This window comes from Balaenoptera acutorostrata, chromosome 15 (genome assembly GCF_949987535.1).
Source record: "Balaenoptera acutorostrata chromosome 15, mBalAcu1.1, whole genome shotgun sequence".
Classification (NCBI taxonomy): domain Eukaryota; kingdom Metazoa; phylum Chordata; class Mammalia; order Artiodactyla; family Balaenopteridae; genus Balaenoptera; species Balaenoptera acutorostrata.
Window position 1 is genome coordinate 49517882 of NC_080078.1, and position 24253 is coordinate 49542134.

At 37.2% G+C, this 24253-nt stretch overlaps 1 protein-coding gene across 2 annotated transcripts in view; it reads right to left on the reverse strand.

Moving 5' to 3' along the window:
- The window catches only part of SPTLC3 (serine palmitoyltransferase long chain base subunit 3), a 127476-nt gene that overhangs the window by 71891 nt on the left and 31332 nt on the right, over window positions 1-24253 (reverse strand). For both annotated transcript variants that reach the window (XM_007165262.3, XM_057530231.1), the window contains exons 4-6: window positions 19272-19426; window positions 18480-18628; window positions 1698-1822 (exon numbers count right to left, since the gene is read on the reverse strand). In XM_007165262.3, coding sequence (XP_007165324.1) covers window positions 1698-1822; window positions 18480-18628; window positions 19272-19426 — 429 coding nt within the window. The remainder of the gene's footprint in view (window positions 1-1697; window positions 1823-18479; window positions 18629-19271; window positions 19427-24253) is intronic.

Here is a 24253-nt window from a genome sequence, read left to right on the forward strand (position 1 = left end):
AGTTTTTGAGGCCAAAGCCAGCAAAATTCTCACATCTCCATACCCCAGACATTGTGTGTGTATTTATAATTTTTTTTGGTGGACATTTGAGAGTTACTTGTAAACCTCATGATACCTCACCCTGAAATTCTTTAGCATGTGTCTACTAGGAAAAAGGACATTCTCTTACACGATCACAATGCAATTATCACACCTTTGAAATTAAACTTTAATACAATGCTATCATCTAATATACAGTTCAAATTCAAATTTTTCCAACTGTCCTAAAAATGTCTTAATGCCTTTTACAGATGTTTCCTTTCCTTCTATATTTTTCAATGCAGAATCCAATCAAAAATCATATACTGCATTATATTAGTTGTCATGAGTCAGATTTTTAAAAACATAAATCTGATTATGGCACTTGCTTACTTAAAATGAACAAATCAACTCTTCATTTTTCTCCAGGAGAATTCCCAACACTCTAGCATGATTTACACTATAAGGCTCTTTACAATTTAGTAACTGCCTTCACCTCTGGTCTCTTCTTCATCCATTCTCCTACGTTCTAATTCTTCCAAACCTCAGTGCTTCACACATGCTGCTCACTCTTCCCTGTCTTAAGAAAATAACTTACTTATCTAAACAGATAAGTAACAGATTCTGTTCTCATGTCACCTACTTTGCACAAGCATCTCAGCCTTTCTCGAGAAGAGTTAGGGGACAACTCTTTTGTCCTTCCCCATTTATGGGCACTCCTTTTCTGTGGTATTTATCCTATGTTATTTGGTGTGTTATTACCCCCATTAGAAATTACATGAATTTACAGGGCAAAGGTCTTGTTCATCTCTGTATGCTCTGTAACTTGCCTCATATGAGAACACAGTAGATTCTCAATAAGTGACTCATTGAATGAATAAAGGGACAAATAACACAAGAAAAACGTTTTGTTAAAATAAATGCTTAATAAGCATTTGTTATGCTGAACATGGTGACTCGGGGGCCTAAAAATTTAATTGATTTTGCAAAACTGTCACTGAAGAGGAAGTTTGACTCCCATCTAGGGCTGCAATTCTATAACCAGATATCATGATGAAGAGATTTGCTGGACTCAGCTGTTACTTAGACAGGCTGGGACCTGGGACCTGGGACCCTTTGCTGCAGTGTTTGCACCTGGACAAACCTCTTCATCTCCTTATGCAACAAAATATGAAGAAACTATATGGGACTAAAAGTAACTGTGTGCTTGTGCAGTTGGGGCAAATTATGGACAACAAGGTACAAAAAGACCAAAAAACCCAACTGCCACTTCTGAAGAGTGGAAGCAAAAGCAGGGTACTGCATATGCCTCTTGCACACAACACCACCAAAGCAGTGGGCAAACCTCCTAAGCCACCCCTCTGGCCTTACCCCAGGACCTGCCCCTACCCTCACCCCATATGAGGAACTAGCTCACCCCCCTCCTTGGGGGCGAGCTCCCCCGCTGCTGCAGCAGGGGTCCCAATAAAGCCTTGCCTGAATCTCTTGTCTGGCCTCTTATCAATTTCTATCGATTAAGGAGGCCAAGCATCCTGGTCGGTAACAGTACATGTATTCAAAAAGCTGAACATCCAAGCCTAAGAAACGAAACTTCTCAGTCATACGTCTAACAAAGGACCGCTCAGAGTTATGTCTTAGGAATAACACAGCAGAAGAAAATTATGTTAACAAATTCTCACCTTTCCAACGAGTGCAGGGATATTCATTGAGTTCGTTGCAAATCCCATCCCAAAGACCATAGCAGCTTCTACATTGAGGAACTTAGCCACGAGGTCCTCCAACTCTTTATGCTTATCCAAGGTTCCTGCTCATGAAATGATAGGATGGGTGAATCTCCTGTTCTCAACAAGTCCAAGATTGAAAACTCAAATTCCAATGCTTACCCATTACCAAAAGACACATACAAGAGTGCACATAGCAGGTCTATTTACCATAGGCTGAATCTAGAGACAACCCAAATAACCACACACTATAGAATGGATCAATACATATACAGTAGAATTCAACACAGCAGTGAGAAAAACAAACTAATGTCCCACACAACAACATGGAAAATCTCACAAATATGTGGTCAAGAGAAAAAAGTCAGACATGTATACACTCATATTGTATGAATCCATTTATATGAAATTTACAAACAGACAAAACTAACCTGTAGTGTTAGAAGTCAGGAAAGTGGTTTCTTTTGTTGAGAGCATGGAGAGAACTTTGAGATGCTCTGTTTTGTTTCTAGATCTGGTTGCTGGTTACGTGGGTATGTTTGTTTTGTGAAAATCCATTTTATACTTACGATTGGTGCACTTTTCTATATATATACCTTATAATGCAATAAAATTTATAAAAAATGCCACAGTTCCTCTTTCTTTCCACCTTACAGCCCATGAATAATTAATTAAATACTAACTCCCTCAGAGGGTTCCCCACACTCAAATGCAAACAGAACTCATGACTTCCATACATGCATCGAGCTATAATTTATTGAACCTTTGGAATGTGATAGATCTCAAAGCCCACTATTTAGGTTATCTTATTTAATTTTAAGGGCCCAATAATGCAGGTGTTATTACTTTACAGATAAGAAAACTGAAGTGAGAAGAGGTCATAGATATAAAGCAACAGAGATACTCAAGTCTAACTCCAAAGTTCATATTTCTATGACTCTACTACCTTTAAATGCTTACTCTCTGACCCCTTCTTATAAATAATCCCTCATGCCTTACTGAGAGTAAATACTAATGCTTCCCATAGTCTTGTTTGCCATCACTCTAACTTCTAGATCTATACTGTCCAATATGGTAGCCACCAACTACATATGGTTAGTGCAATAGAGGAACTGAGTTTTAAATTTTATTTAATTTTAGTTATTTTTTTCCACTAGACATAACTTTACTGTTTTGGTAGGATTATTTCCCACTTATTTCACTTTAACCAGTGAAAATTTGGTGTCTGAATTGACATGTACTGTAAGGGTAAAATATCCACCATTTTTTGAAGAGAGTACAAAAACAATAAAAATGATATAGTGTAGTGCATTAATATTTTACTTTGATTACATGTTTAAATGACAGTACTTGGGATATATTGGATCAAATAAAATGTATTATGAAACTGTTTACCTGATTTTTTAAAACTTTTAAAAACGTGGCTACTAGAAAAGTTTAAATTACACGTGTCTTGCATTATATTTTTATTAGTCTAGATGATACACTTAACAGAATAGAAAAAATGTACAAGTGGACAGGAATTTGCATCCATCCGTATGCAGATTTAACTCAGATTTAAGTTACAGAAATGTTGTTAGCATATTCAGGACTATTATAAACAAGCTTCTATTAATCTAAAGATTAACATATATTACTAAAGAGTGTGATATCAGAATTTTATTTAAATTGGTAAATTAGCTTGCTTATTGAGCTAAAATGGTGAGGAGTTGAACTTTAGAAGGCATTGCATGGTGAGTTGAAGTTTTATTTTGCATTTAACATAAAAGAGAACATGAGATGGCCCATCTTTGCCCTTCCCCTCTCCTCACGCTGCTGGCTGGTGGCCTTTTTCTCAAATCAGAATACATTTATGCTCCAAACTGTCAGAAAACATAGTAAAACAAACATTCTAGCAGAGTCAATTGTACTCAAGATTTGGGGGTGGGGAATACTTAGAAATTTAAATTGTAATTTAAAACTTTATTATCCAAGATACACTATAGTGTGAAAAGAGAAACTGAAATTTAAAGATAAAATGTGATCACATAATCTTTTGTCCGATTTGATTTTACCCAGCAGAGACTGCATTCCAAAGGGAACAGCTCCAAGAACAGGTAGTGAAAAGTCCACCGGCCTGGCCGTGAGGAAAGCTGGTTCTGACCCCAGCTCTTCCACTAAACAGCTGGGTGGCCTCTGGCTGCACCCCCCCCCCCCCCCCGGCAATTTCTGGAGAGATTGGGAGAGGTGTTGTTTTAAGCATCTTTGACCTTGGGAGTGGTCTTTCCTCCACCTAGAATGGTCTTCCGGCAGCTCCTAGTCACTCTTTGAGATCCACCTAACATGGCCTCTTTTCTCGGATGCAGTCTCAGCTTCCCCAGGCAAACTTGGTCATTTTCTCCTCTGAGATCGCATGAGCCTCATCACATAATGATTACAGCACTTAGTAAGTTTCACTGGGGATGTTCATGGGGCCATCTTCCTCATTACAGAAAGAGCCCTTGGAGTGCAGATACTGGGTGTGCAGATACTGGCACTCCTATTGCAGTACTGACACGTAGTAGGTGCTTGCTGAGTTGCATTCTGTCTTTTGATGGAGAAGGAGGCCAAGACTGAGGCTAGAGGAGGGGATGGCACAGGGAAAAAGGTCAAGAAGTCATGCAATGCCAGGGCAACAAAGCGACCAGGCAGTGAGCACCAGCTTGGAAACGCTGATACCTGAAGAAGGTCTCCAGCAAGGATGGAGGGTGCCCAAACTTTGTTAACTTGGTAACTTTCCCCATGAGGCTTTCCTGCTCAGATGTCAGGGGACAACTGTGTCCTGGCCCAGTCACCCAGAAGTGCATGAGTAGATGTTCACGCTGAATCTGCGTGAGGTCTTCCTCCGCCTACATCTTCCCCAAATCTGCCATAACAGTTACATCACTAAAAGTCCTTAGGATAATACAGGATGTCTTGTAAATGATTAAACAGCCAACCAACTAATGAGACATGGGTGTGTCTAAGAAGAGCCTGAGAAATCCCCCTCTACAAGGTCTCTTTCATTATCTTGACTTAAAGAGAGGGAGAAGCAGGGAGGGGCGTGGTGGGGGGTGGCGGTGGAGGGTGGAAGCAGGTGACCAGATTAGGTCTCCAGAAACCAGACTTCTTCTGGATTTCCAGTGGTCAGGTGGTTAGTAAAGTAATTTTCAAATATATCAGTTTCTACAAATGGATGTCTCACAGCTGGGTTACGAGTTGAGAGTGGTTTTGCATCTAGGGGCTTACCTTCAATTTGTAGAAAAGAATAGTTCCCACTCCCAAACCCCATGATCATGGAGTTTCTCTGTTTAGTGTTCATAGCTCAGATTTTATCAACAGATTTGAGAGATTCCCAGGATGGCTGGACATTTTCTACTCTAAGAAGCCATGCCTTGCAACGTTAGACTGGGCTGGTCTGGGATGGGGTGGGGTTTTTAAGCAAAAATAGATAATATGTCTCTTTCATATTAATGGACCGCTGCTTTCTGCCTCCTGTTCCTTGAATTCAAGAAATAAAAATGTAGGAATTAACACAACATTGTAAATCAACTATACTTCAATAAAAAATATTAAAACTGGAGAAAAAAGAAATGAAAATGTAGGAGGACCTTGGGGAAACAAAACTGTCACTAGAAACTTAACTAGCTTGTTTCCACCAACATTCAAGCCATACCCTGATTGAATGGAGATGGCCGAGTCCTGTCAAGTTTGCCCTTGGTGGTCTGAGTACTTGAGGAATTCTAGAAATCATATTCAATATTTTGTTGCTGACATATAACTATGGGCCTTTTTTTTTTAAATCTCAAGAAAGCAGAGCTATAGTCTTAACTGAAGGTACAAATATATCCACAATAATTTTTATTTCTCTGTGACTTTTGTTTTTTTCTTTAGTCTCTGAAAGTCACATATAAGCTGGTGACAATGGATCTCCAAATTGCAGTGTTGTGCATATATTGACACTTGTTCTTATCCTGAAGGTTTATTTATCCAGTGGATACTGAAAATCTGCTTTGTGAATAAAAGAATAAATACAAGCTGGGTGTATCCTCTTGCCAGATCTCTCAGCAGTATTTTCACATGCCAAGCACAGGGTATGTCACCATCAGTCAAATCTATAAAAATCAGACTCGGGAAAAAGTAACAATATTATGTTTATGAACTCTACATTTCAGCTGATTTTTTAATGATATTGGCCTTCATATTGACACTGATTAATAGTAAAGAGTGTAGGTGTTATTAACAAGTCTGTTTCACAACCACCTATTCTTCCTGTGCAGCACACGTGAAGACTAATTTCCAAACTGTGACAGTAGTCTCTTTTCGTCCAGAATATCCTGTTTGTTGATTGTTCCTTAGATGTGACCTAGGAGTAGGTGGTCATTTATTGTGGCAACCTGCCAGCCATCTCATCTGGCTGTTCCTACTGTGCTATGGCTCTCAACCCACTTCTGAGCCACTTTGCTTGAACTGGTGATTCCTGCATTAAAATCAGCATCAACCCTTCTGCCTAAAAGGAGTCCACCTTTCAGCTCTTCACCCAAAAGCACTTAGAACACCCTGCTCTTCTGCTTATTCCACTTGTGTCCAGTCTGGTAGGGGTTACAGAGCTACTAAGCCTCTTGAGTACCTTTGTTTTCCTGTGAAACATTCAGAGAAAAATCTTGAAGCCAGATGGGTTGTCTGAAATGGGTCTAGAACACACTGTCACACTGAGCAGAGGCCACCACTGCTGGGTCAAGAGACCACCCATCCTGATGAAGTTCAGTAAAACAGCAGAAACAATTTTTATCTACCCAACTTCCCAGGCCTTTATTTTTAGCAAACCACTTGCCATCTCTTGGCAGGTTAAAACGTTAATAGATAATTAGAATCCGATGCAAACAAAAACCTTGAGGCGTGGATATGTAATTATGATGAGCTTTCCTGTCACAAATCATCTTGATAAGAGAATTTTTAAGTGGACCAAGTGATGACCTCTACCTCACCTCTTACCACATACTCAATAGAGTCATGTTTCACCCTTCTTTTTTTTCTTTAACATTTTGTTTTGATGTAATTTTTGACCTACCGAAAAGTTGCAAGAATAGTACCAAGAATCCCCAAATGCTTTTCACCCGGATTCCCCATACGTTATCATTTTAGTACGTTTCTTTAAATATCATTCTCTCTCTCTCTCTATGTGTGTATATATATATACACATACACATGTGTGTGTATATATATATACACACACGTATGTATATAATTATATATAATATATACAATTATATGAAATTTTTTGCTGAACTATTTAATAAATTGTGATCATGATGTCCCCTCTACTCTTAAATATTTCACTCTGTATTTCCTAAAAACAGGGCAGTCTCTTATGTAACGCCACTACTATTATCATTGATATAATACTATTATCTACTGTATAGATCTAATTCACGTTTGATTCTCTCACTTTAAAAACCCACCTCTGAAAACAAAGATAGAAGAAGGAAGGGGAATGAAGCAACTTATAATGAGGGTCCACTTATGTATATGGTTATTTAATCATTACACCTCCACACACTCTATAAAATAGGCATCCTGGTCCTTATCAGTGAGCAAATAGATGCAGAAGTGATGCCACTTACTTACCCAAAGGAGATAGAGCTAATAAGTGCAGGCCACCTACTTAACAACGTGACAACCTATCCTGCTGAAACATTTCAAGCTTTATCTCAATTAATTGTCATAAAATTTTTTGAAGTTGGTACTGCTGTTATCTCCTTTTATAGATAAGGACACCAAAGCCTGAGAGTTTAGTTCACTTGCCCAAGGTCATGCAGTTAGTAAGTCTAGAGCCAAGGTTCAGATTCAGCATGTGTGACTCTAGAGAGGTGACTCTTTCCCTTCCTCAGAACACTCTTTTGGGTTGGTTTTTTTTTGGCTGCGTTGGGTCTTCATTGCTGCATGCTTCTCTAGTTGGGGCGAGTGGGGACTACTCTTCGTTGTGGTGCACAGGCTTCTCATTGCGGTGGCTTCTCTTGTTGCGGAGCATGGGCTCTAGGGTGCATGGGCTTCAGTTATTGGGCCGCGCCGCCTCAGTAGTTGTGGCTTGTGGGCTCTACTGCGCAGACTCAGTAGTTGTGGCGCATGGGCTTTGTTGCTCCACGGCATGTAGGATCTTCCCTGAGCAGGGATCGAACCTGTTTCTCCTGCATTGGCAGGCAGATTCTTAACCACTGCGCCACGAGGGAAGTCCCCCACTCTTTCGGTTTTACCCGAATCTGCATTTTCTGAATTACAACTCTTAAGACACAAAATAAAATTCTTTGTTCTTGGCAGCCTTGATACTAATTATTGTTTGACATTACCAGTGGTTAAAGGATATACACAGGTACTGATATCTATGAAAGTTAATCTATATTCTTAGTATATTTGGATGTAACAGGATTTTTAGTCTAAATGAAGTAAAGGAGGGCTTCCCTGGTGGTGCAGTGGTTAAGAATCCACCTGCCAATGCAGGGAACACAGGTTCAAGCCCTGGTCCGGGAAGATCTCACATGCCGTTGAGCAACTAAGCCCGTGCACCACAACTACTGAGCCTGCACTCTAGATCCCACGAGCCGCAACTACCGAGCCTGTGTGCTGCAACTACTGAATCCCGTGTGCCTAGAGCCCGTGCTCCACAACAAGAGAAGCCACCACAATGTGAAGCCTACGCACTGCAACAAAGAGGAGCCCCTTCTTGCCGCAACTAGAGAAAGCCCAGGTGCAACAACGAAGACCCAACACAGCCAAAAGTAAATAAATAAATAAATAAATAAATAAATTTATTTTAAAAAATAAATAAATACAAGATAAATAAATGAAGTAAAGGAGACTATAATTTGATGTACACTGACGTACACTGGATTTGGAAATGTGGACAATTGTTATTCAATCTAGGGGATTCTTCTTCCCAAGTTGCTGTGATGGCCAGTACTTACCTATATCAGCAAACTTTTTATAGAGAGGCAGAGAGAGAATATTTTGGCTTTGTGGATTGTGTGGTCTCTGTTGCAACTAGTCAACTCTGCCATTATAAAATGAAAGCAGCCACAGACAATACACAAAATACTGGGTGTGGCTGTGTGTCAATGAAACTTTATAGGTACTGAAATTGGAATTCAATATATTTCATGTCACAATATATTATTTTTATTTTTTCAGTCAATTAAAACTGTAAAAATGACTTGTAACTTGCAGGCAGTACCAAAACAGGGGCAGCTGGATTAGTTTGGTAACCCCTGATGTAGCTGGTCTCTGATTTAACTTTGAACAGTATGGGGCAGTGCAAAGAGCTCATCAGTGGGACTCAGGAGAACTGGTATCTAGTCTTCTCAGCCTACTGACTGCGTGAACATTGATTGGCAAGTCATTAAAAATCTCTAGTCTTCATGTATCTTATGGTAGTTTTCTAGGTGAAGGGAAGTGGTAGATGATCTACGTATTCTGAAATTCTGTGAGTTTCAATTTTTTCGATCATTCCAGGTGTTACCCTGCTGGCAAGTATTATACTTATGTAAAATCACTGGCATATCTTGTTAAATTGTTATGTTTGCTTGGCTTTGTTGAACCTACAGGGCCAAATTCTTCACTTGCAGAAATATCTCTGCTAGTTGAAATTTGGCTGTGCTGTAATTTCTATCACTCTCAAGAGAAGGGCAATTACCTTGTCAGAATTATAACAGGTATCAGGAAATTGCCAAAAGGCTTTCAGAAACCAAGATATACTTTCATTTTCTTCTCCCAAACTATTCCCCTGAGGGTCCACCTTCCTTTAAAAATATTCTTAAAGGAAAATAAAAAGGCTTGAGAGAAATGCAATGAAATCTCATTGATCAGAATTTACAACAATTTAGTCTGAAAGGAGCTGGCACTGTCTATGAATAAAGGTTTTGCTGTGTAAATTAAGAAGGTAATACTAATTGAGATGGAGACCTTTATAGCCTATTTAACTGAATCCACTACTTTAAAGCATATTTATAGCATTGATTTGCATCAAATCCTGTTAATTAAAATTGCTTTTTTTAAAAAAGAAAGCAAGATCTCTACTTGGTAGCAATTTCTTAGAAACTGCTATTTCCATAGGAATTTAAAGCTGATATTTATTTGAAATATGTTTTAAGTTACACATTTTGCGAATTCAGCCTGGCCCCTTCTTCAATATTTAGGTCAGCAAGATTGCACATTCCTGGAATCTAGGTACAAAGGTTTGAGAAAGAAACCCAAGAAGAGCCTAAGTACTCTGAATGAAACAATAGCAGAGAACTTGTCAGGTAGAGAAAGAGGGAGACACAACTGTCTAACGGCTAAGAGCAATGTTCACAAACTGCGAAATAGAAATTTCAGGAAATTTTTACATAACTAACATGAAAATCACATTCGAAACCTGAGAATGGAAAATAATATCCTATTATATCCAGTTTCATTGATTCCTAAGTCAATGTGTTCTTTCTGATGTTTTTAAGATGAAAATATTTCAAGCCTACTTCTTGAAATTGCAACTATAATTTGAAAGAAGGTTCTCAACTAGGCAGTTTTTAGGTAGACGTACTACTCAGGTTTTCCTGATGTGATGAATCAAGCACAAGGCTTTCCTTCTCAAAGGAAAAATGTCTCCACATAGAAATGATCTTTCATTGGCACAGAATTAGTCTTCTGGCATTCCATGAGTTTGTTTTCTTAGAAGTGAACTTCTGACTAACAGTTGCTAGGTGAAACTCTGGCATCACTTATAGAGCATATAGATTTAGATAATGTACTGTTACTACACATCCACTTTTAACCATCCAATGCTTAGGGAAAGAAAGACCAAGAAGCTACACTTCCTTGTTGACCAAAAGCAGAGAAGAGGGGAGAAAGTGAAGGAAGAAATTTCTACATATTGAGGTATAGGGAAATCATTCTGGCTTATACATGATTTAACAAACTTTATGCTAACTAGAACAATCTGTCTATGGCCTGTCAAACATGCATTGTACATCTGATTTAACCATTTAGAAAAGAATGCATTAAAAAAAAAAACAAAACAAAATGGAGTAACTGTAGTTCAGGCATCTAAAATGGAGCCAGGCAGCCATTGTGGATGTGGTTTCAGACATGTTCCTGCATCACTGAGACTTGAATTTTCTGAACTTTGTCAAACTCAAGGACACCACCTGCCGTCCTCAAAACAATATCAGCTAAGAGCTGCCAACTGCAAACTTATGGTCTCACGGTCTGCCCTTGTAACTATGCAACCATTTCAGACCTCAATCAATCCTTACTTAAAAACACGCTTACCTCTTGCCAGTTCTAGTTATAATTCTTGATAAAAAGCTCATGTAACTAACTGGAATCTTGCAATTTTTGCCTTTATAAGCCTCCCGCATTTCATAGACTGGCGGGATACAATTCTAGTGCTTCTTGAATTTGTGTCTCCCAGGCTGGCTATAGTCCTCAATTTGTCTGGAATAAAACTCTTTTCTACTCCTGTTATAGATTGTTTATTCTTTCCATCAACAAACAGAAACAAAAGCTTCTCTCTAGTTTGCCTGAGTTTATCCTTTCCTAAATTTGGAAATCTGGACCAGCAATGTGTGTCAGAATAGACTCAGAGATAAAAATCAAATTGCTTCACTGATTTCTGGGTGTATCTTACCTACTTTCCAGTTTTTATTTATAGGCTCCATCCCCCAGGTATATGTGGTATTCATTCCACACAAGATGAAAGACCGTTGCATTTTGGAAACATTTTGACAATTTGGTCAAGAAAGTCAGCTGTGCTAGATAGTTTCCAGTGGTTCCCAAAGTGTGGTCCCCAGAGCAGCAGCATCAATATCACCTTGGAACTTGTTAGAAATGCAAAATCTTGAGTCCTATTCCAGACTGACTGCATCAGGAACTCTGTAAGTGGGACCAACAATCTGTGTTTTTCCAAGCCCTGCAGGTGATTCTAATGTGAGCTAAAGTTTGAAAACCACTGGTTGAAGATAAAAAATCAACAAAACCTGCAGCAGAAATCCTCCAGTACACTGAAAAAATCTGGTCAGTCTGATTCAGTGGTAATGTCTTAGAAGTACTATAACTATTTTCATAAGACTGTGCCTTCATCTTAGGCTCCTGGTGACTTTTAAGCAAATAATTAAACCAAAAAATGTGAGGTCATTGTGGAAAAAATAGAAAATACTACACAATAAAATATAACCATCTTTATCAATACAGATATTCATGTAAAATATATTTTAAAAAGTGGACTCATAATATACATACTGCTCTTGTTTTAGTCTCTTAACAATGTATTTTCTTTTTTATTGAAGTATAGTTGATTCACAATGTTGTGTTAATTTCTGCTGTACAGCAAAATGATTCAGTTATACGTATATATACATTCTTTTTCATATTCTTTTCCATTATGGTTTATCACAGACTACTGAATATAGTTCCCTGTGCTATACAGTAAGACCCTATTGTTTATCCATTCTATATATAATAGTTTGCCTCTGCTAATCCCAAACTCCCACTCCTTCTCTCCCTCACCTCCCCTCCCCCTTGGCAACCACAAGTCTGTTCTCTATGTCTGTGAGTCTGTTTCTGTTTCGTATATAAGTTCATTAACAATGTATTTTCCATTTTACAGAAGAGAAAATTGAAGACTAGGAAGGTGTATATAATAGTTTATCTCAGGCCCTAGCTAGTTAAAAGTAAGGACTAGGATTTGAATCCCAACAGCCTCATCCCAGAGCCTTTGCTCTAAATCGTGGTGCTGAGCAACTACATTATAACTTTGTATGGCTAAATAATATTATGTTAAACAGATCTACCAAGTATATTCAATCACTTTCCTTGCTGGAAATGCCTCATTTCCCCAATTTTTCTATTATCAAATACAATGCAGTGATTATTCTCGATCATACATCATTGAATACTTACTCAAAATTTTCAAAGCAAAATTTCTCAAAATAGAGTTGCTGAGTTAAATGGTTTGCAGTTGATACATTTTCAAATTGCCCTGCAATTTACTCTGTCAGTAGCATAAAAGGGTGCCCTTTTCTTCACTCCTTTGAAACTTTGGGGTATTATTTTCTGTCTTTTGCCAATTAGGTGAAAAATGGTAACTCTGTGTCTTAATAATTTTTTGATTATTTAAGGGGCAGAGTATTTTCCACAAGCTCATTGCCCATTTATATTTATTTATTTTTCTTAATTGTCCATTTATGTACTGGATCTACTTTTAAAAGTAAAATTTTCATTTAAACTAGAATATACATAGAAAATGGGAAACAAATTGTACATATGGAGCTCTATGAAGTTTCATAAAGTGAACTCACATAACTGTATCAAGGTTAAAAAAAACAATATGAACAACTTCCAGGAAGTCCCTTTCTGCCCTCTTTGTCACCATCCACCTCCCCCAAAGGTAAAGTATGCATTCTAAACAGGGGTGATATTGCTCTCAAAGAGGTGAAAATTGGTTTTTGGAGGGGGAATATCTTACTCTATTTATGTGTAAAACAGAGATATCCATGTACTACATAAACAAATATATAGTGTATCTGTGGTATTAAAGTATCATGAGAGGAAGTGATAATGAAAAAAAAAATGTTGAGGGACATCACACTATCCTACTCTGTAGTTTTGCCTGTTTTGAACTTTGTCAAAATCTTGGCCCACTTCTTAAACTGGGATGTTCTTTTCCTTTTGATTTGTAAGCGTCTTTACACGTTAAGAATATTAACATTTTGTTAAATATATGTGAATAACTTTTTCTTATTTTGTTCTTTGACTTTTAACTTTGTTGACATTGTTGTTGGTTTTTGTTTGTTTGTTTGTTTTGTTTTGTACAGCAGTTTAAAATTTTCATTTTGTTGGATCTTTTCCCTCCATGTTTCTGGGAGAGCTTTCTCTGGTTCCCTGGAGTGTGAGTACACAGTAGACTACTGTCTGAATCAGGCTTGTGAAATCTGAAGGGCAAACAGCTGTGGCTACTGGTTGGGTTGGGAACAAGCTGTCTCTCCTAACAGGGAGAGTACCTGTTTTCCATGGACCTGAGTGGCCTGTGTTGCATAGAGTGAGACTGGGCATCATTTAAAATGCATCCCTGCCATGTAAGAGGGCATCTTGCCAGGTGAGGTGGGTTTTGCTGGAAAGACTGGAGGTCATTATGGGTTGTAGAATGGAGGGATGATCAGAAGGAACAAGCTAGAGAAGAGGCTGCTGTGGTCTGAATGTTTGTGTCCCCCCAAACTTCATATATTGAAAACCTAATGTCCTAAATGATGGCATTTGGAGGTGGGGTTTTTGGGAGGTGATTAGGTCTTGAGGATGGAGCCCTCATAAATAGGATTAGTGCCCTTACAAAAGAGGCCCAAAGAGCTAGCCCACCCCTTCTGCCATGTGAGGGCACATACAAGGAGAAGTCTGTAACACAGAAGAGGCCCTGCTTGACCATGCTAGCTCCCTGATCTTGGACTTTCAGCCTCCAGAAAGGTGAGGAATACACTTCTGTTGCTTATAAGCCACCCAGTCTGTGGTATTTTGTTATATCAGCCCAAATGGACTAAGACACAAGCATTGCTCACATCAAGAGAGCTGCAGTCTGACATTTCTAGCAGGGCCTTTACCAAGGAACACACACAAGTGCATCTTGCATTTGAATTGTCTGAGTAGTTTTATTCTGTTCATTTGTTCATTCATTCATCCATTTAGTAATTCACTCAGTTTCAATTTTATTTATATAGTTATTTCTGGAGGTGATTGCTTTTGTTTTTGCATTGAAATTGCAAATGCATTTGCAATTTACCTAAGTGCTACTTACCTAGATACAATGTGTGAGATAGGAATCTGGCTTATTTGCTTATATGATCAGCCAGTTATCACAAAACTAATTATGATATAATTGATCCTTTTCTAGCTGATTTGAAATGTTGTTCTTTTTAGATACAGATGAGTGGACCAAACTGTGTTTGTCTCCAGACTTTCAGTTGAGACCCCCGACCACCCATCTTGTCTATTAATGTCACTGGATTGTGTTCAATTTACATATTCATTTTAAGGAAGATTTGATCGAATTGTAATACTGAGACATTCCCTTCTAGGATATTGGTGTCTCTGTTTCTTTCAAGTATTATTTTAGGTCTTTTATAAAAATCTTACAGTTTTCTTCAGATAGGTTCTAAACATTTTCAAAATAAGCTTATTCCCTAAGTCTGTGCCATTTTCCCTCATATTTACTAATAATATTATTTTCCCTAGTATATCCTCTTATTCATTGTTGATTATAGACTTTCTGAATTTTAAAAATTGGTTTTTTTTTTTTTTAATAAAAAATTATTTATTTATTTATTTATGGCTGTGTTGGGTCTTCGTTTCTGTGCAAGGGCTTTCTCCAGCTGTGGCGAGCGGGGGCCACTCTTCATCGTGGTGCGTGGGCATCTCACTGTCGTGGCTTCTCCCGTTGTGGAGCACAAGCTCCAGATGCGCAGGCTCAGTAGTTGTGGCTCACGGGCCTAGTTGCTCTGCGGCATGTGGGATCTTCCCAGACCAGGGCTCGAACCCGTGTCCCCTGCATTGGCAGGCAGATTCTCAACCACTGCGCCACCAGGGAAGCCCAAAATTGGTGTTTTTTGAATGTAGCTCTTTATTGAATTCTTTATTAAATGTTTATTATTTCTAACAAATTCTTGATAGTTTAATATGTAAAATGGAAGAAAGTGGACTAAAACTCTGTCCCACCTGCTCAGCAGCCCCTCATCTCTACAGTGGCCTCAAGAACAGCCCCTTCTGAGCATCACTTTACTCCTCACAGATCATGGCTTAAAGAATAGAGAAAGGAACAACAGATCATCTACAAATAATGGTTAGTTCACCTCTTCTTTTATTGCACATATATTTCTTATTTTGTCACATGGTAGTTATTCAATAAATATTTATTGATGTAAGGAATAAAAAATAAATGAATAATTATATTGCCTAGTACTTCCAAAGGTTATTAAAATGATGGTTAAAACACATCTTCATCTTTTCCCTGACTCAAAGTCAAAGCTTCTAGTAACTAGAAGTTTCATCACAAAGTGTAGTACAAGTCTCACTGTTTGAAGTAGATATTTTTTATTCCATTCAAGAATCTCCTATTTTTATTCTATTAAAAGTTTTATAAGGAATGGATACTGAATTTTATAAATGTTTTAGTGACATCTATCAAGATACTCATATGTTTTCCTTCTTGGATCTTTCAAGGTTACAAATTTTCTTATTGAACTCACTATCCTTATAGTCCTTGCATAGAACTACTTGATCATGGTATCATGTTATTTGACTATACTGTTGAATTTGCAATGTCATTTTCTTGTATAATTTTTTCCCAAGTAATATTGCCTTATAATTTTCCTTTTATTAAATGCTCATTTGTCAAATTTTGGGATCAGGGTTATGCTAGCTTAGTGGTTGTCAACTCTGGCTGGTCATCAGAATCACCTCTAGTGACTTATTAAAATTTAGGTGCCTCAGCCCAATAGAAATTACTCTTCTCTAATTTATAAGTTCCTGTTTATATCTTTAATGGTGCAATACTTTTGCTTTCCTTTTATTCCTTACTCTATTGGTGGTTAGTTTACTAGCTTTGATCTTACTTCTTTAGTAAAGTACGAATACACATTTTCCTCTGAGTACACAACTAGTTGGATCCTATAGTGTTCTCATAATTGTTAGTTTCTAAACATGATGTAACTGTAACTTCATTTCCCTGTTAATTCAAGAGTTACTTATGAGAGAGCTTTAAAAGTTTCAAGTGATTTTTAAAAAGGGTTCATTTCTAATTTTGGTATTAATTTTTAGCTTTATTTCACAGTGGTCCAAGAACGTGACCTATGTAGATTTCACTTTTTGGAATTCAATGAGATTTTCTTTGTGCATAATATAGAGTAAATTTATATGAAAATTCAATAAATATTTAAAAAGATATCATCTACTGGTAATATGTTTTAAGGTTCAGCGTTCAATATATAAATATTAAACTAAACTCAGCAATTACATTGTTAATGTCTTCTGTGTCTTTATTTGCTTATTTTTTTGTCTTCTTCATTTTTCAAGGACTGGGAGGAACTTTAGGGTTCCCTATCATTATTTCATTTTTTTATTTTTCTCACTTCTGTTTTTAATCAAGTATGTTAAGTTGACCCATATGATTTTTGAAGCCTCCCATAATTCATTGCCTTACTAATTTCCAGTTTGTATAGAAAAATAAAGAGCCATATATGTCTCTGCTGTGTTACTTAATGCACAGAGGCTATAGGAGTTGCATCAATCTTCATTATGGGCTCTCCACATAATTTTTATAAGGTGAATCTCTCCTTATGTTTAATAGTTCATACATTAAGCTTAACTTCTGCTTTCCTTTCTGTTTGCATTTGCACCACACCTTTAGGTTGTTTGTTTATTTTTAAAGTTTCAGTTTATTCTTCACTTGAAGCTTAATTCATATGAAGGAAGAACAAGCAATTCTGCATTGACTTTGCATTAGGGGTGGCTGCAGGAATGTCTTCCATTGTTAAATCAATATATTCAAACAAACACCTTCCACATACAGCAAAATTAAATAGTTCTTTCCAGTAACGAAATTCAAAGATCATATATAGAAATATCTTGCATAGTGAAGTTTATGCAAGAGGAACAAGGAACAAGCTTGCCACAGGAACAAGCTTGCTCCGCTCATCCTCCCGGAAGTGAGGGGAGCAGAAGTTTCCTTCTCGAAGATCTTACTCCTCTAAGAGAAAAATGTTTCAGCTAAAAAAGAAATAAATAGGCAGTCCGTTTCATCTTTCCCATTCATTCATTCATTCATCATTCATTCATTCATTCATTCAACACAACAGTCAATAAGACCCATTCCTCCCTTCATGGAGCTTATGTTGCAGGAACAGAGACGGGCAATATACAAGTACAAAAGCAAGATCAGTGATAGGCATCATTAAGAAAAGTGGGAGAAAGAGCCAAATCCAAAGGAGAAGTTGTTCAATGGGTACGGAGCTTCTGTGATACAGGATGAATAAGTTCTAGAGACCTGCTCTATCACACAGTTCCTGGAAAAATTCTGTACTGTGTCCTTGAACATTTGTTAAAAGGGTAGATCTCTAAATGCAGAATTACTAGGGTTTCCCCTGAAACTAATATAATAAGTCAACTTTACTTCAATAAGTAAAAATAAAATAAAATTTTATTTAGGGGAAAAAGTAGAAAAAAAGATCGATCTCATTTAAGTATTCTTACCACAAAAAGGAGGGCGATATGACACTTCCTGAGGTAATGGATATGTTTATCACCGTGATTGTGGTGATGGTTTCACAGGTATATGCATATGTCCAAACTCATTAAGTTATATATACTAAATAAGTACAATGGTTTTTTTGAATAGCAATTATAACTCAATAAAGCTGTTAAAAAGAAAAGTGGAAAAAAAAAGACCCAGAAAAGGACCAGATGGAAGAGGCATTATAGCTGCTTTTTTAGATAACGTGGTCAAGAAAGAACAATTTCTTTTTTACTCTGGAGAATTAAAATCTTTAAAAACTGCCTAGTAAGCTCATAATGTCTGAAATTTCCAAAAAGACCGTTATATACCTCTTCCTTTTTGTGTTTTATAACAGCATTTTGAGGCACACAGTCTAGATATGATCTAGATTTGAGAGGTAACCACAAGGAATCTGAGACCCAACTGGAAAAAAATTTCAAAATAGTGAATGTACGTACCCATTTCATGTCTGGTGCTGCCCACTCCCAGGCCATACGTCTCTAAAGCATCCTTTACTGTTTTCATAGATTCATCGTACTTGGCTGCTAGGCCAAGGAAGTTATAGGAACCCATATTGATGACATCTTTGATGATTCTTCCAGTAAACCTGCAGAGAGAAGGGCAGGTGAACACAAAGGGCTTTCTCATTTAATATCATCCTAACGCCCCAGAAAAGACTCTCACAAAGAGACCTTGGGTTTGGCCCAAGTCACATCTTTTCTTTTTGATTTGCCTTGTTGTCACCACAAAATGATTTATCCTTAGAGGAGAGTCACCTCATAATGAGGCTGGGCAGAGCATTGGGAAAAGGTTTCCAGGCCATGGAGTATTACTCAGCCCTGATTTGTCTTGGGTGCTTGCTTTTGTGACACATGTGCTCTGGTTTAAATTTCAGCCGGGACTTTCTAAATCAGAAAGAGCCATGGTCATCACTGGCTCCCTCAGCAGGAAGTAGGAGGGTACAATTTGTCAATAAAGCTGAAAAGGACTCTTCCCGGATGGCTCTGTGTATCCTGCACCTTCTGCCATTGATTCCTCTTTAATCGCAATACAAGTAAGCTGCCCTTGGCAACTTAATTACTGTGACTTCTCCCATTGGCATCATGAGGGCTTGCAAAGGGCTGAATGATGGAAGAGCAGCTGTTCCATTGCTTTGTGTTTTTTTTTTCAGATCTGTAACCTGGTGCCCATGCTAGAATTTCCTTGAAAGCATTTTCTTTCAACCAAGCCCCTCCAGGTGGCCGCCTCACCTAAATGTCCAGTTGTAGTCATCTGACACCCTCTCCATCACATCGAACAGAGCCCCTGGGGCACTGCAGATTGGCCGGTTCCAGTTGTCTCTGATTCTCATGTAAAGGTTCCGTGTATAAAAATTCTCAAAGCTTTGATACAGCGGCACAAAATCCTGTTATAACAGAGGCAGAAGTTTACCTTTGGTCTCTCGCTTTTTGTAGTTCACTTGCAATTGAACACTAAAAGACGTGGAGGAACCATGAAAATATTCCATCTGCAAATATTTTGAGCAAGGTTCTTGGGTAAGGGGTTGGATGGGGTCCACAAATAACTATGAGTCCTCCACCTCCAAAGAACTTACCTTTTAGTGGGGGAAGTAAAACCTGTGACAAATAAAGGTAACAAAAATGACAGCAAAATACAAGTCCCCAAATGAGTGCTGGAGACAACGAATCCCAGTGTTCCTGAGAGGGAGAATTGAGCTTGGGAACCTTCTTAGAATTCAAGAATAATGCCATTTGCCTCAACAGGGATGGACCTGGAGATGATCATACTAAGTAAAGTAAGGCAGACAGAGAAAGACAAATATCACATGATATTGCTTATATACTGAATCTAAAAAAACAAGAAGACACAAATGAACGTATTTACAAAACAGAAACAGACTCACAGACTTAGAGAACTAACTTATGGTTACCAGGGGGGAAGGGTTAGGGGGAGGGATAGATTGGGAGTTTGGGATTGACATGTACTCTCTGCTATATTTAAAATAGATAACCAACAAGGACCCACTGTATTGCACAGGGAACTCTGCTCAATACTCTGTAATAAGCTAAGTGGGAAAAGAATTTGAAAACCAGCAGATACATGTATATGTATAAAACTGAATCACTTTGCTGTATACCCAAAATGAACACTACATTGTTAATCAACCGTACTCCAGTATGAAATAAAAAAAAAAAGATCTGGTCCAGAGAAGAAGGCCTGCTTTGAGGGTACAGTTTTCCTATTCCTCTGCACCGGTGAGCTTCCTGCCTCTGTGTGGGTGTATTTTCACCCCAACCCATTCCTTTGAGCACCAGTGAGGTTTCTTCAGGAGCAATCAATGCCTTCCAAAGGTCACTGTCCTCTAGTCTCAGGTAAGCCTCCCACAGCTTTGTAACTATACCAAAAAATGAAACTGGACTAGATATTGCAAAAACAGAAGGACTGCAATGGGATGTATCCTTATCTACCTGTAGATTTAACTCATCACATGGCCTACTCACTATATTTTTCTTCCTGACACAAAAGGCTAAATGTGAGAGTGAACCCCAGGCCACAAGGACACAATCATTTTTGGGAGCAGGATATAGGAGGGTTGAACAAAACCTAATAATGCAGTCACAAAAGTGCCTTTGTTTCTCCTACAATATGACACTCTTTCTTTTTCCACTCTTAAGCTTGTAGGGTACCTTATCATTTTCCAAGTGTTATAGATATATCAATCCTACTTTTATAGACAATTCAACAGAAAGTCAGAAAATCTGAGTGGACAGATTGGGATTTGTACCCAGTTCTATAACCAATGCTCTTTTGAATAAATCATGCTGCAGGGATAGGTATTTAAAAGGGATTGAAGAGAACATATCCATGGCACATTGAAAAAAATACTACCAAATTTGGAAGCATGTCCCTTCTTTTTTTGATTTAACTACTTGCCCGTTCAGTAGCAAATAGAATCATGGATTTGTAGAGAGAGAAAGAATCATTATCAAACATGGTTTTTCATTTGTGCCTACATTGATGCTTCTGTTCTCACCTAATATTTCATTTTTTATCATTATTTCCTCTTGAGAAACAGCTGTTTCTCCTACCAGGGTTGAGCTCAGAATAATAATAAAATATGTTTGTGTTTTCCTTTTTGTTGGGAAGGGTAACTGTATTATAGACAGTTCTTTGAAGTATGAGAAACACAAAGTAAGGATGGGTAAATTTAATTTTTCTTATTAAGAAATTAGAGGAAGGTTGAATAAAGATGGCAGATTCAGTGCTTGTACGTATTCTACCAATCATCTAAAAGCCCTGTGAAATGACAAAAAGTAGATACTTAAAAAACAAAATAAATTTATAAATTTATACATCATCAATGAATCAGAAATATTGAAGGATCACAAAAGATAGAACATAAATAAGATCTGCTCAATGCAGAAATAAGACCACAGGAAACCATAGCCCTAAAACATTTGCAGAGAAGAATGGTATGGACATACACTAACTGTAGTGAACCTAAAGCCAAGAGTCGATAACTACAAGAAGTTGATACCCTGGGTGATTAATGAAGCAATATCTCTTTGTTCTTCTTTTATTGGGTTAATAAGTAAGAGGAAGTTACATTGTCCACAGCACAAAGCACTGTAATGGGCAGCAAGAACTGACTGGAAGAACAAGGCCCTACTGTAGAGAGGTGGGGAGACCACACAGCAAGAACACAAGCCCCTGGTCCAGGCAACACATTCCATTTTCTTTCTACAAACACTCTAGACAGGTGGATGTGTAAACAAATAAGGATTCCTAAATTCAAAAATGAGCATAAAACAAAATGTCATCACCATTACAGGAAAACTAGCACAATAAGAGGCACCAAATTCAATAAGCAGAACTGACATTTAGTGAAAAGACTTCATAGAGCAAACAGAAAAAGAATTTAAAAATATGTAAGTAATGTGTTTAGAAAAACACAACAAAACAATGGATCCTTTTAAAAAAATAAACGTTCAAAAGTACAATGAATACAGCTGAGAAGTAAATTAATAAACTAGCATAGTCAGTTGACTAATCATTCCAGGACAGAGAAAACATGAAGGAAAAGTCAAGAGATATGAAGGGCAGATTCAGAAGGTCCAATATCTCCCTAGAAGGATTTGCAAGATTGAAGGAAAGAGGAGAAGGAGGAGATGAGGTGAAAGAGGAAGAAAAGGAAGTTAAAAAAAAAAGGAGGAGGAGGAGGGGCAAGTTCCAGAGAGGAAGGAAGTTTTGAATCCTAAGACGTAAATAGTCTATCAGGTCCTGAATAGAGCAAATAAGGAAAAACCCATGCCAAGCTACATCCTGGTTAAATTTCTGAAGTCAAAGGGAAGAATCTCAAAAGGCTTCAGAGAAGGGGGAAAGGCAGTTTATAGACAAGGGAATATGAATTAGACTGCTTCAGACTTTTCTTAGGTGACAATGGTGGAAAAGAGTATGAAGGAAAATTATTTTGAACTTAAAATCCTATAATCAGCCAAGCCAGCAAACAAATGTGAAGATCCAAGTAAAAACTTTCCAATATATGTAAGGAGTCTTGAGTTTAACTCCCTTTTCTATAATAATTGAGCATGTACCTCAATAAAACAATGAAATAACTATGGAGGAAGACAGATGCCAGAAAAAATAGTGAGTGAAGAAACTGATGGAATATGGTTTAGCCCAAGTAGTTTTATATTTGTAGTATAAAGAAACAGAAACTAAAAATTCACAAATAAATGACAACATGGAGAATGGGTATATGGGAGAAAGAAAGTGAAACTTTATTAAATTCTTCTCCTGGTCAGGGGAAGACTCTAGTTACTAAATAATGGTAACTAAATTCTAAATATATGTGTTAAATATTCTAAGAGAACCATTAAAAAACCAGTGAGGGATATATTATATATAACTTCTTAACAGGGACAAGGAGAAAAAAAAATGCAGAACAAAGAAAACTCAATCAAATGTACTGAAAATATGAAAGGAGAAATATTAAAATTTTAAAAATTAAAAATAAGCAACAGAAAATGTGAATGTAAAATATAAAGATGGCAGGAATAAGTTTAAGCAAATGAGTAATTAAAATATAAGTTCAACCATATGGAATTGCCAATGTTTGACTCTTTTTGACCTATAAAAATAGCAATTTCATATGGTTCAAGTAAGTAATTGCTCATAGGTTATATTATTAAAATACAGAAGCTTTCACATTTGTTTTAAAAATAAATCTATATGCTTCTCATAAGAGACATATATTTCTGAAACTGATGAAGACTGAAAATAGGTGACTCTTGAAGAAAAAGCAGATATATAAATATTAATATCAGGCAAAATAGAGTACAAGGTGAAAGCATGATAAAAGGAAAAATATCCACCAAGAACTATAAGAGCCATGGTCTTTTGTGTATCTGACAGTTACATTGAAACACATAAGAAAAAAAAAAAGACTAAGAAATCCACAATCACAGTGAAAGGCATTAATATACATTTCTCTGAAATTATAAGTTTGAGTAGACAAAAAATAAATCTAGGGGATTCGAGTAACATAACAAGTTTATTGTAATAGACCAAAAGACAATATACAATTTTTCATGGCACACGTGGGAAATTACAAGAAATTCCAATACGACTATCTGAGAAGCTGTGACAACTAAGGTGACAGCATTTGAGCTTAAAATATGAAAATATAAAGAGCTTTCCTATATGCCATCAATAACTAATTAGAATATGGACTAGGGAAAAAAGATAGTATTCAAATAGCACCATCATCAAAAAATTGTACCCAAATAATAATCATAAGAGGAAATGGTAAAGATCTCCAGCATATAGTTAGGTGAAAAAAAAAAGGCAGTCACACAACAGTATGTATGATATGAACCCATTTATGTTAAGGAAAGGACAGGGTAAGTGCAAGTGAGCATATGTGTAACTAAGTGCATGAAAAAGAAAGGAAGGATGAACAAAGAGATGGCTTTTGCTGGCTATTTCCACAATAAAAAGGAAAGGGAAAAAAAGACATGAGAAGGGGCTTGTCATAAACCATTCATTTCACACATTGGCTTAGCACTAGTTGATAGACATTAGCAAAGCTCTACCTTATTGAGATCAATCAACCTTGCTACTATTCTTGTTACAAATCTACTTTTGCAGATTCCTTCTTGCTAAGGGAAGCAGAGAGGTCTATATTGTAAAAAAACTAAAAAAATAATTTGACTAACATTTTAATGACACA